This window comes from Aulostomus chinensis, chromosome 4, assembly GCF_037954235.1.
Source record: "Aulostomus chinensis isolate RoL2024-O1b breed Wild chromosome 4, RoL_Achi_v1.0, whole genome shotgun sequence".
NCBI lineage: Eukaryota > Metazoa > Chordata > Actinopteri > Syngnathiformes > Aulostomidae > Aulostomus > Aulostomus chinensis.
Window position 1 is genome coordinate 8,269,565 of NC_141323.1, and position 13,034 is coordinate 8,282,598.

Consider the following 13,034-nt stretch of genomic DNA (forward strand, 5'->3'; position numbering starts at 1 on the left):
AACTAGTTCAAACTTGCGGAATAGATATAAACTAGTTCAAACCAGCTAAATAGATATAAAGTAGTTCAAAATAGCGGAATCGATATAAACTTGTTCAAACTGGCGGAATAGATAGAAACTAGTTCAAACCAGCTAAATGGATATAAACTAGTTCAAACTGGCGGAATAGATAGAAACTAGTTCAAACCAGCTAAATGGATATAAACTAGTTCAAACTGGCGGAATAGATAGAAACTAGTTCAAACCAGCTAAATGGATATAAACTAGTTCAAACTGGCCGAATAGATAGAAACTAGTTCAAACCAGCTAAATAGATATAAAGTAGTTCAAACTGGCCGAATGGATATAAACTAGTTCAAACCAGCTGACTAGATTTTAAGTAGTTCAAAATAGCGGAATCGATATAAATTAGTTCAAACCAGCTAAATAGATATAAACTAGTTCAAACTGGCCGAATAGATAGAAACTAGTTCAAACCGGCTAAATAGATATAAACTAGTTCAAACTGGCCGAATAGATATAAAGTAGTTCAAACCAGCTAAATAGATATAAACTAGTTCAAACCAGCTAAATGGATATAAACTAGTTCAAACCAGCTAAATAGATATAAAGTAGTTCAAAATAGTGGAATCGATATAAACTTGTTCAAACCAGCTAAATGGATATAAACTAGTTCAAACCATCTAAATAGATATAAACTAGTTCAAACTGGCCGAATAGATACAAACCAGTTCAAACCAGCTAAATAGATATTAACTAGTTCAAACTGGCCGAATAGATATAAACTAGTTCAAACAAGCTAAATAGACATAAAGTAGTTCAAAATAGCGGAATAGATATAAACTTGTTCAAACCAGCTAAATAGATATAAACTAGTTCAAACCAGCTAAATAGATATAAACTAGTTCAAACCGGCTAAATACATATTAAGTAGTTCAAACTCGCCGAATAGATATAAACTAGTTCAAACCAGCTAAATAGATATAAACTAGTTCAAACCAGCTAAATAGATATAAAGTAGTTCAAACTGGCCGAATAGATACAAAGTAGTTCAAACCGGCTAAATAGATATTAACTAGTTCAAACTGGCCGAATAGATATAAAGCCGTTAAGATTAGCCAACATTAATAGTGCTAAGCTAACTAGGGTGGTTCTTAGCTCATGAGCATGTTCAGAAACCAATGTTGAACATCATATAAAGGTGGAGAACTTCTAATATCCATGCCAGAGAACCTGCAACCATTGAATTTGTTATTTTTGCTTCAAAGAAATTGACTATCAAATTAACAGATACCAGTATTCAGTCCGTGGAATCAACTTCTGATCAGTTCAAGTGTCATGTTACGCTGTGTGTAACAGGGGTCAACGGGGGCCCAACAACACACTACACGGCATGTTAACATCCGAAAGTTTTTCGAACAACAACCATATACCAGAGAGGAGGTCTGGAATGTTCCACACACAGACCCTCCCAGTGTCCCACTCAAAGGCTTCCTGCACACACCTTCCTGCTCGGACCACCCATTGTGTTCCCACCGTTTATTTTCAGGACAGACTGTGTGTGTGTTTGCATCCATGTAAGTTTGAGTTTAGAGTTCAAAGACCCACGTCTAAAGGTCCTCGCTCAGGTTCAGCTAGAGTTTTCAAATGAATGTCACTTTTATGTCGATGTTTGTGGAAGACAAAAGCCTTTAAATACAAAAACTTCCTTTAATAATCTTGAACATAACGTACTAATTCCTCACAGGTTTTCACCTTCTAGAGGGAAATTTAGTGAATGTGCTAAGATGCTGGAATTAGCATAACTGCATTAATGACAAAAGAATGGGCAAAACACCTGATAATAAGCATAAAACAAATAAACATGATTATTTTAGGTACAGGTGGGGTGTTAGATCAGGTTTCTCAAGTGTCCTTGATGGGAAACATCACAACCCTGATGTGGTTTCAGGGGCCAAAGGGTCGTTAAATCCATGAATGTCCCCACACGGATGGAAGAAAATATTTGTGTTATTTCTTCTGCATTCAGGTTGACCACAAAACGCTAGTCAGATATTGGGTGCCATCTAGTGGTAGTAGTGAGACTCCACTCCAGTTGGTCAGTGCAGTTGAATCCAGATTCAAATGACGAAGGAAACCCACTAACAAACCAGCAGATTATTAACACACACACACACACACACACACACACACACACACACACACACACACTATATCTATCTATCTATATCTAAATATAGATAGATAGATATAGATAACTAATATATATAGAAAATATTAACTCAGTTGTTCCAAGTGGATTTTAAAGAAAATATGGTTGTTAAAGGAAAAGACAAATGTTTTACTCTGAACACATCTGACAGATTTTTCCGTAGATAAGATTTAGGAGTCCGACTCACACCGAGCTTTAACCTGCGTCCTCAGGTCCTCTGAAAGTGTTGTTCATGTCACTCTAACGCGCCATCTGCTGGCTGGAGTCCAGACAGACCTCTTGGGTTTTTACTGTTTTGCTTCAAGACAATTTCCTCATAAACTACGTTCTGCTTCTATTTCAGCCCCGGCATCCGTCTCTGGGGTAACGGTTGCTAACAGCGGTAGGTCGGATGCTCTGCAGGTGTCATGGCATCCCGCAATGGGCGTTGTCGACAGTTACCTGGTGCGTCTTCAGGATGGGGGTCGAACTATCCATACTCTGGCTGTGTCCCGGTCCTCGCCACCTGAGTGCTCCTTCAGCTCTCTGGTCGCTGGGCGTCTGTACTCGGTCATCATCGTGACGAGGAGCGGCGGCCTGGAGAACGCCACGGTAGTTCAAGCACGGACACGTGAGTTATGACTTCCTGTGATGCGTACAGTTGATCTCCTAGGCTGCTGTTGTTCCTGCTGATAAACCTTCGGCCTCAGAACACATCTCTTGGTATCGTATTGTACGATTCTGTGGCATCTGTCTTGCAGAACCTGCCGCTGTGCAAAACCCAACAGCCGTCCACGATGCCAGAGCCGACTTCCTCAGGGTGCGTCTACCCGAGTCACACCTCCAATAATACAGCACATTTTTCTGGGTGTAACTTTGTTGCAAACATTTGGAAACCTGTAAGCACACCAGTCTCCTACCAATGTTCCCTATTAAACTGTCCCTTCAAGAAGAGTACAAGCATCAGAAGTGGAAGTACACAATAGTACAGACATCTCTCTCCTATTGGTTCAGGTGTACTGGCGTCCTTCTGCTGGAGATCTGGACCATTATGTGGTTCTGATCCATTACAACCACAGTGTGCTGCAAAACAAGAGTGTCTCCGCTGAACACATCGAGTGTGTCTTCTCTTCCCTGACACCAGGGAGACTCTACACCGTTACCGTGGAAACTTGGAGTGGCGACTATGTCAGCAGTGTCTCCACTGACGGACGCACCTGTGAGTCTGTAGACCCGAGTCCTGCAGGTTTGGATACAGATTTGAAGTCCTTGATGTGGTTTTGTCTCTGTCTTCCTTCAGTTACAGCAGCAGTGGTCAACCTGTCGCTAAGCTACACTGGCACAGATGATCTGGCTGTCACCTGGAGCCCCGCCCCTGGGGATGTTGATCACTATGAGGTTTGCAAAACCATTTGGGGGAAAAATCGTTGCAGGTCTTGAAAAGAATTCTGGTCACTCAGGTTAGCTTAGCTTTGCCAACGAGCATCCAGATGAGTCCCACTGGTGACCAGCAGACACCTGGAATCTGTGGAGGGGTGTGTTACCATCAGGTACGAGGACATTTAGCAAGCACTCAAGTTTTATTTTTTGACTCCAGGTCACATTACTCTTCAACGACACCCGGGTTTATCCTCCCGTCACTCTGGGCAGTGACGTGCGACATCACAAGCTGACCTCTCTGACACCAGGGCGGCTCTATAAGATTGTGGTGTCGACGTTCAGCGGGCAAAACCAGAAAGCCCAGTTCATAGAGGGGCGGACAGGTAGGACATCCCAGATCCAAGTCTGTCCGGCTCAGCAGCTTTGCTGATTCAAGCTTCCTGTTCCCTGTTCAGTTCCGAGCGCCGTGAGAAACCTCCACCTGGGCCCGATGGACTCTGTTGGGGGGCTGGTAGCCACCTGGATGCCTGGCGAAGGAGACCTCGACATGTACAGCATCTCACTGTCAGCAGCGGTGAGTTACCAATGCGAGTCAATGTCAGAGAATATTAAGTAGACACATCTGTTATATAATTCTGATGTCACTTCCTGTTTGTAGGACGGTATGGTGGTGAAGACTCGTCAGGTGCCCAAACATGTCTCCTCCCTGGATTTCCCTGATCTAATCCCCGGCCACGCCTACACCATCACTGTCCAATCACTGAGTGGGAAGTTGACCAGTAGCAACACAGCTATTGGCAGGACAGGTGAGACACGGACAATGATGATGACATCTGATTCTGATTCTGACTCTGACTGATCAGATCATTGACCCCTCCCCCCAGCCCCCGCCAGGGTAACAGCCCTGCAGGCCGATAATGACCACACCACCCATAGCCTCACTGTCACCTGGGAGAGGCCAGTGGGTGTGTTCGATGGCTACCGCCTGCAGCTATTGGACGACGGCGGCGTTATTCAGGCCAATCAATCACTTGCAGCAGAGAGTCACAGGCAGCGGTTGGAGGGTTTGATATCAGGGAAGTGGTACCGCATCAGGATGGTGACACTGAGCGGTGGTGTGCCATCAGCTGAGGCCACAGCAGAGGGACAAACACGTGAGTCACTACAGTTTACTCAAGACATGCTCCGCCCCATCAGCAGGCTGCTCCACATAGTTGTGATCGTCTCGGGGTACCCTTAACATTAATCATCTAGAAATGTCACATGATATGTCGACTTGTTTGTTTTCACATCTCAGGTCCGGCAGCCGTCAGCAACCTTACTGTCACCTGGTACAACACCTCCTCTCTCTCCTTCTCCTGGCGTCCCTCAGACGGCCATGTGAACAACTATGAACTGTCACTCTACAGTGTTGCTGAGGCAACAGATAATCACAAGCAGGGGGCTGCAGATGCCAGGAAGGATCATCACCAGGTGGGCGGAGCTTTGATAATTGTCATGGCAGTGACTCGAAGTTGATGTATGTGATTACTAATGAACATAAAACCTAAAACTTTTATGTTGTGAATGTGTTTGAATGGAGGAAACCTGCATCAGCTGGTGTTGCACTGTGTTCCAGGTCGGCGCTGAGCCGGTAGACCTGCAGAAGGTGAGTCCAGCGGTGCACAACTGTGTGTTCGCCGGCTTGCAAGCAGGAAGTCTGTACCGTCTTCAGGTGGTGAGCTGGAGCCGAGGCATGAGCAGCGACTCTTCTGTCTTTGCCAGAACTGGTCAGTCAATTATATGTTTTTTTACACGTCTTTGGTATTGCTTTTGTTGCTGTGGTGAACTTCCTGTGCCAGCCATTTTGGATTATTGACATCTTCAGCTGTATCCCTCTTGTCCTGGTCTTGACTGTCATGTTTTCTCCATGTCTTTCCCGTAGTGCCGTCTCAGGTCTCTTCGCTGCAAATTGAGGGATCGGGATGGACAGACAGGTTGAAAGTCAGCTGGCAGCATGGCGAGGGCAGCTGGAGCCGCTACATGGTAACCACCATCAGTGCTACGCAGTTACCAGCGCAATGATGATGAGCTTTTCACGTTTTATCTGTGTGTCCTTGGGCTTAAGGTGATATTGTACGATGCCTTGGGAGCCCCTTTGGGAGGTCAGACACTGGGGGCGGAGCATAGGAGTCATATGTTCTCCAGGCTGACGCCTGGTAGCCTCTATCGTGCTGAGGTCATCACACACAGTGGTGAGCTGACCAATAATGTCTCAGCACTTGGGCGCACCGGTAAGTTCAATACAACTAAAATTTCTGCTATACGCCTCCGCCAGTAATGGCCAGAATACAGGGAGGACTTTGGCCTTTGACCTTTTGGGGAGAAAACATTGATTCTTTGTGTCATTCCAATTGGCAGTTCAAATCAATTTTTTAGTTAATACATGGTTTTCATTTTTGTCTGTCCAGCACCGATGCCACCTACCCACCTGTCCATCAAGCAAGGCTCCACCAGTAACATGATAGAGCTGTTGTGGGCTGGCCCCACCCTCGGGGACTATGACAGCTTCCAGCTGGAGTGGACTCCTTCAGACCAACTTTCAATCACACAAACACATCGGACCAGCCGCATTGTGGGCGAGTTGTTCCCAGGGCGACAGTACAATTTCACTGTGGTGACTATCAGTGGAGGCGGAGTAAGGGGTGGACCCACAGTCAGAAGCCAGCCAATCCAGAAGAGCATTAGGACGAGTAGGTGGAGCTGGAATATTACAAAGTCTGTCCGTTTTATGGAAAATATAGAATTTTCATATATTGAAGTACTGCTGTAGCTCAACAGGAAGTGATCATGTCAGGGATGAAGTGTACTGTAGTCCAAAAGTAAGTGACCGTGTCAGGGATGAGGTGTGTTTGTAGTCCAACAGGAAGTGGTCATCTCCTGGTTCCTCCCCCAGCAGCCAATAGGATCACTCCATGTGATTGTGGTGATTGAATCAGTAAATCAGCTCTGGTGAACAAAAGTTGATGATCTTCCAGGTTCAGTTCATCAAGATCATCTTCACTAATGAACCCTCTGATGAAGCCTGGATGCTACGGTTAGCAGTGCTAAGCTAACGGTAGCCTAGGAAGAATAAAGACAGATCAAAATGTTGAATTAATTTAATGAGTGAGCAGCTTCTATGTTGAACAGATTGTTTGAACTTTGGCAGCATCAAAGTTTTGGAGCTGTGTTGTCACCAGGGCATGGTAACAAAGCATGTGAGTGTCACATGAGACCCCTCAGCTCGCTGGATCTGTAAGTAATGGTGGCATGTTTGGACCAGAATTCAAGCCTAGAAGGAATTGGCAACATCAGAGTTCAAGATGTGGATTGTGACCCAAGTTCATCCTGGCATCTCTTGGCGCCAGCAAGCCAGCCGATGCAGTTTGACTAAAGTTAGTTGAAATGTTGTGTTGTGAGGAGATAGGCAGCAGGCCCATGTGGTCGATCTCCCAGAGAACCAGACATACACCTCATCAGACGGACGGCCATCTTTGATCACCTCATAGCTCATTATTATCATGTTCCACACAGGGATTTCCTCTCCTCCTCACTTCCTCTACTCCTTGTCCCCGACCCCCTCCAGGTCCGTCTCCATTAAGGTTCCTTCACTGCTTCCCTGTCTCGTCTTCGTCCGTGTCCTGCTCCTGGTCACCTCCTCTCTCAGACTTTGACTCCTATGAGGTTGAGTGCCGTCGCCATGATGATGGGGAGCTGACCTCGGCACTGCGGTTAGCGGAAGGCATCACTGCAGTAACGCTGGACCACTTGGAGGCATACCGGAGGTACTCAGTGACAGTTCGGGTCTCATCAGGAGGACAGACCAGTCCACCAGCAACACACACCACCGTAACCATGATCGACCGTGAGTTCACACACACACACACACACACACACACACACACACACACACACACACACACACACACACACACACACAGATATATGTAGATATATGCATTTGTGTGTGTTTACGTCTTCATATACATAAATGTATATATCCATTAGAGGATGCTTGAACACTGGGCTGGAAGTTGTTTCTTCCTCAGCCCACCTGCTGGGCTTCCAAGACTCCCACAGCCTCAGCTTGTCACCTCTGGCAGCAGTCCAGCAGTTCAAGTTCTCTGCTCTCATCCCTCTATGTCTTGTTCTGGTTCCCATTTCTCTTCAGTTTGGCCCAGGTCCCTCACACCTGACGCAGACACACACACACATATTCACACTCACGTGCATATATTTGAATAAATTATGTCGTTTTAAGTCAAATAGGAGAAATGATGTAAGTTGAGAACTTGCCATCATGACTTTTTCTCCTTATTTGGACGTAATATATTTGTTCATAGACAGGAGCGCGAACTAGATGTGTCAGGATGATTTATAATGCTGGGGTTAGATGGGGATTTGGGTCATGCTAACTTTGTTCAAAGGAGATTACAAAAAAATACAGAAGTCAAAGCTGCTGCAATGATGATTCAGCATTCCGAGGAGGATGAGGAGGAGGAAGATCAATGAAAAATAGATCATATGACTCTGATCCTGAAGAAACGCCCACATCCTCCGTTCGGAGGCGGGGACGAGGGGTTGAACGCCTCATGGTAGGAGTGGCAGCTGGGGCCAGATAGAGAAGCTTGTATCTGCTTGTCTTTGCACATGAGTTTGTTGGTTATTTTTTTGAATTGTGTCAATGAGCCTCCGTATCTTCTGAGCCACCCCAAAGAAACCAGACTGGAATAAACAGAAACAAAGACTTTGATGTGATACACAGACGGGTTAAACAAAGAGTAAAAAACAGGAGATTTTCTGAAAAGAAGACAGAAGTATGTAAAAATCTAATAGTCTAAAATTTAATAGACTGAGGCTGTTCACTTGTTAAATATTTGACTGACAGTCTGTGTAACCAGTCTGTTCCCTCCCAGGTCCACCAGTTCCGCCTCTCAGCGTGCAAGTGAGAGAGAAGACATCGAAGGTCACCTCGTCCTCCATCTCGTTTCGCTTCAATTGCTCCTGGTTCAGCGACACCAATGGAGCGGTCCGATACTTTGCTGTCGTTGTGGCAGAATCTGACGGTAAACACACGGTTACTTTTTGAATCCTTTGCAGCAGAATGTTGCATCTCTACTGGCAGTGATTCCTCCTCCGACAGCCACAGAGATCCTGCAGCCGGAGCAGCGCCACCCTCTGCCCTCCTACCGCGACTACATCAGCAACTCATCCGTCAGAGCCTATCAGACCGCCTACTTCGCCAGCCGCTGTCCACAGAAAGCTGACTCCTCCAATGCTCAGGTCAGACTCACCGCTTACACAACAACAAACTATAAAAACTTCAAAAATTAAGATTTTTAAAAGTGAAATAGGTTTTACTTTTTGTTCAAAGAATGACAGTTCGGATGATAGTAAAAAAGCAGTGACTAATGAGTGGCTGTAACAAACCTGGAGAATTAGCCTAAACAAAAATGCATTGTGAGAAAATATCCATGGAGCAGTGGTCCTCCCTGTGGCCCCCCAGCAAGAAGGTTGTGGGTGGAGCAGTGGTCCTCCCTGTGGCCCCCATCAAGAAGGTTGTGGGTGGAGCAGTGGTCCTCCCTGTGGCCCCCCAGTAAGAAGGTTGTGGGTGGAGCCCCGGCTGCAGCACGGGGTCTTTCTGGGTGAGTCTCCATGTTCTCCCTGTTCCTGCTGGGTTCTCTCTGGTACTCCAGCTTCCTCCACAGTCCAAAGACATCAAGAGGGACCAGGTTAATCCAGACTCTAAATTGACCGTAGGCGTGGCTGGGAGAGCCAATGGTTGTCTGTCTCTATGTGTTGGCCCTGCCATGGACTGGTGACCTGTCCAGGGGGAAGGCTGCTGGGATAGGCTCCACCCCCACCACCCTGAACAGGAGAAGAGGGGGAACATGGAGGGAGGGAGGGATGATGGATGATCGATGGGTGATGGATGGAGGGATGGATGGAGGGATGGATGGAGGGATGGGAAAATATCTGTAGCAACATTTGCTCTGCTCCTGAGTGCTTCAGTGTTCCATCTTTGTCCATCTGAGGGCAGGTGTGTCATTTACCTCCACCATGTCTCTATTCAATGGCTTCTAGATGAACAAGCAACCTCTGAGTTCTGGAGAGTTTGGACAAAAAGAAACGGAAACAATTATCACCCAAAAACAGATCCTGCCCACACACCAGCGCTCATGCTCACGCTAGCAACTAGCTGCTCGTGATGGCAGATCACGAGCAGCTAGTTGCTAGCGCCCACACACCAGCGCTCATGCTCACGCTAGCAACTAGCTGCTCGTGATCTGCCATCATACATCTTCCAGTCTTGATGACAAAGTAGTTGTGGTTGTGTTTGTCAGACCCAGTGGCATTCTGGTAGCTAATGAGGTGCTAGCTGCGACCTGCAGGAATGACATCATATGTAGTCCAAGGATCTGATTGGTCAAATGCATTCCTCCTTCTGAGGATGTCCAGATGTAGATCCAGGTTATTGTCATGCTGACCACATCAGTCATAGGGCCGTCAGTTCACTTTATCAGATTATAATAAATAAAACTACTCCCTCGCACTCAAGTATGTCACACCAATCTGTAATGTATTGATTAGGTGGTGGAGGTCAACCTGGGGGCAGGAGGGGACCGACTGGGCGGGGCCTGTGATCATTACCACCACCATGACCTCTACTTGAGTGACAGCTACGGCGGCTTCTGTGATGGGCCACTGAAGCCGAAGACATCCTACAGGTGACCTCCAGAGTCACACGATATCAGTACCATATTACTGAAGAACACATACAGCCTCCGACAATATTTGATGGTATCCATGTTGTAATTATGTACATTTGGAGTCTGTGTGTTTGTATTTGTGTTTGTGATCTGTTATATTGGTGGCCTTAAATCGCTGACGTTAAAAACCAGAGAACTGTAATTATGGCAACATGATAACGCGATTTACTCTCATCACAAAACACATCGCACACAGGATTCAGCCTTCATGTGTGTGTTCATGTGTGTGTTCATGTGTGTGTGTTCACGTGTGTGTTCATGTGTGTCCATGTGTGTGTTCATGTGTGTGTGTTCATGTGTGTGTGTTCATGTGTGTGTGTTCATGTGTGTGTTCATGTGTGTGTCCATGTGTGTGTCCATGTGTGTGTTCATGTGTGTGTGTGTGTTTGTGTGTGTGTCCATGTGTGTTTGTGTTCATATGTGTATGTTTGTGTGTTCATGTATGTGTATGTTTGTATGTGTTCATGTGTGTGTGTTCATGTGTGTGTTCATGTGTGTGTTCATGCGTGTGGTCATGTGTGTGTTCATGTGTGTGTCCATGTGTGTGTTCATGTGTGTGTTCATGTTTGTGTGTTCATGTGTGTTCATGTGTGTGTGTCCATGTGTGTGTTCATGTGTGTGTGTGTGTTTGTGACCATATGTGTTTGTGTTCATATGTGTATGTTTGTGTGTTCATGTATGCGTGTGTTTGTATGTGTTTGTGGGTTCATGTGTGTGTCCATGTGTGTGTGTTTGTATGTGTGTGTGTTCATGTGTGCGTGTATGGGTATGTTCATGTACGTGTGTGTGTGTGTGTGTGTGTGTGTGTGTGTGTGTGTGTGTGTGTGTGTGTGTGTGTGTAGGCTCAGTGTACGAGCATTCACTAGGCTGTTTGATGAAAACCATCAAGAGTTTTCTCAGCCACTCTTCACTGACACGTACCTGTCCGTGCCGCTTAGGACGCAATCAGGTGAGAGACCAGACACACACACATACACACACACACACACACACACACACACACACACACACACACACACACACACACACACACACCTAAGTTTTGAATGATGTGTGTGTTACTGTGTGTCAGAGCCTCTAGGTGGTGTAATTGAGGGCTTGAGCGCTGGAATGTTCCTCATTGGCATGATGGTGGCTGTCGTCTCACTACTGGTTTACAGACAGAGGCTTCGCAAAGTGTGAGAGCACTAACACACACACAAACACACACACACACACACACACACACATATATATATATATATATATATATATATATATATATATATATATATATATATATATATGTATATGCTGTCCATTGTCCCCAGAGCTGAGCTGAGACTCCCACTTGGTACTGGTGTGTTACCTGGTTAGTGAAGCACAGCTTCATCAGGTCAGGTTCTCACATATTTGTAGTTGGTGTGTGATCAGGACATCATGTCATGTGATGAATCTCCAGCTAAAACCTATAACACTCCAGCGGCTCAGCCAGCAGCTTCAGCCTGTGCAATAATGTGTGTGTAGGAGGTGGTTTGACTTGTTCCAGTGAACTCGCCAGAGTCTCCACTGTGTAGCTGGGGTCCCTTGAGATGTCCGTCTGGGAGATGCTCTTGTTACCAAGGTTCTAGAGTACCAACTACTCGAGGATACTGTCATACAGCTTGAGTACAAATGTGACCTGCTGGTATTTACACCGGCAGCCTGGGTAGTGGACACAGACGGTGAGAGGTGCCGAGGGCAGGTTGGTGTGCCACCGTTCTGAGGGACCTGACGCTTAAACATGGACGACTGTTCATCTGTTCTTTGTTGTGATCACAAATTAAGATATTAAAGTGTGTGTGTTTGTGTGTCTGTGTGTCTGTCTGTCTGTAGGGCTGTACAGGAGAGCCCAATGATGAGGATGAGCATGTGGAAAGAGGTGCCTGCATCAGGAGTGTATATGGGTGTCAGGAGGTAAGAGTGTGTGTGTGTGTGTGTGTGTGTGTGTGTGTGTGTGTGTGTGTGTGTGTGTGTGTGTGTGTGTGTGCACGCGCATTCCACATAGCTCATTGAGTGTCACTCAAGAGACAGGAAACAAAATGAGTTCTATCTTCAGCATGGCGCCAGCTGCCACTCTGCCTCAACACTAGTTTCAAGCTGGCAATAATGCCAACCATCCTCCCCCTTTAACCAGCTGGAGAACGTGCTCCACCTGCTCCTGGTAGTCCTGGTGCTCCACCTGCTCCTGGTGCTCCAGGTGCTCCTGGTGCTCCTGGTGCTCCAGGTGCTCCTGGTGCTCCTGGTGCTCCAGGTGCTCCTGGTGCTCCAACTGGTCCTGGTGCTCCACCTGCTCCTGGTGCTCCTGGTGCTCCACCTGCTCCTGGTGCTCCTGGTGCTCCTGGTGCTCCACCTACTCCTGGTGCTCCACCTGCTCCTGGTGCTCCAGGTGCTCCTGGTGCTCCTGGTGCTCCAGGTGCTCCTGGTGCTCCACCTGCTCCAGGTGCTTCTGGTGCTCCACCTGCTCCTGGTGCTCCAGGTGCTCCTGGTGATCCTGGTGCTCCACCTGCTCCTGGTGCTCCAGGTGCTCCACCTGCTCCTGGTGCTCCACCTGCTCCACCTGCTCCTGGTGCTCCAGGTGCTCCACCTGCTCCTGGTGCTCCACCTGCTCCTGGTGCTCCAGTTGCTCCAGGTGCTCCAGGTGCTCCAGGTGC

General features: G+C 46.9%; 1 protein-coding gene across 1 annotated transcript in view; it reads left to right on the forward strand.

The window, feature by feature from the left end:
* The window catches only part of ptprb (protein tyrosine phosphatase receptor type b), a 44,523-nt gene that overhangs the window by 24,176 nt on the left and 7,313 nt on the right, over nt 1-13,034 (forward strand). Inside the window, exons 11-30 of the mRNA XM_086201446.1 lie at nt 2,556-2,822; nt 2,953-3,011; nt 3,206-3,410; nt 3,492-3,589; nt 3,789-3,954; nt 4,027-4,145; nt 4,230-4,377; nt 4,456-4,725; nt 4,869-5,044; nt 5,190-5,340; nt 5,496-5,596; nt 5,679-5,844; nt 6,022-6,303; nt 7,179-7,457; nt 8,509-8,658; nt 8,736-8,875; nt 10,184-10,320; nt 11,205-11,311; nt 11,435-11,540; nt 12,217-12,297. Coding sequence (XP_086057572.1) covers nt 2,556-2,822; nt 2,953-3,011; nt 3,206-3,410; nt 3,492-3,589; nt 3,789-3,954; nt 4,027-4,145; nt 4,230-4,377; nt 4,456-4,725; nt 4,869-5,044; nt 5,190-5,340; nt 5,496-5,596; nt 5,679-5,844; nt 6,022-6,303; nt 7,179-7,457; nt 8,509-8,658; nt 8,736-8,875; nt 10,184-10,320; nt 11,205-11,311; nt 11,435-11,540; nt 12,217-12,297 — 3,208 coding nt within the window. The remainder of the gene's footprint in view (nt 1-2,555; nt 2,823-2,952; nt 3,012-3,205; nt 3,411-3,491; nt 3,590-3,788; nt 3,955-4,026; nt 4,146-4,229; nt 4,378-4,455; nt 4,726-4,868; nt 5,045-5,189; nt 5,341-5,495; nt 5,597-5,678; nt 5,845-6,021; nt 6,304-7,178; nt 7,458-8,508; nt 8,659-8,735; nt 8,876-10,183; nt 10,321-11,204; nt 11,312-11,434; nt 11,541-12,216; nt 12,298-13,034) is intronic.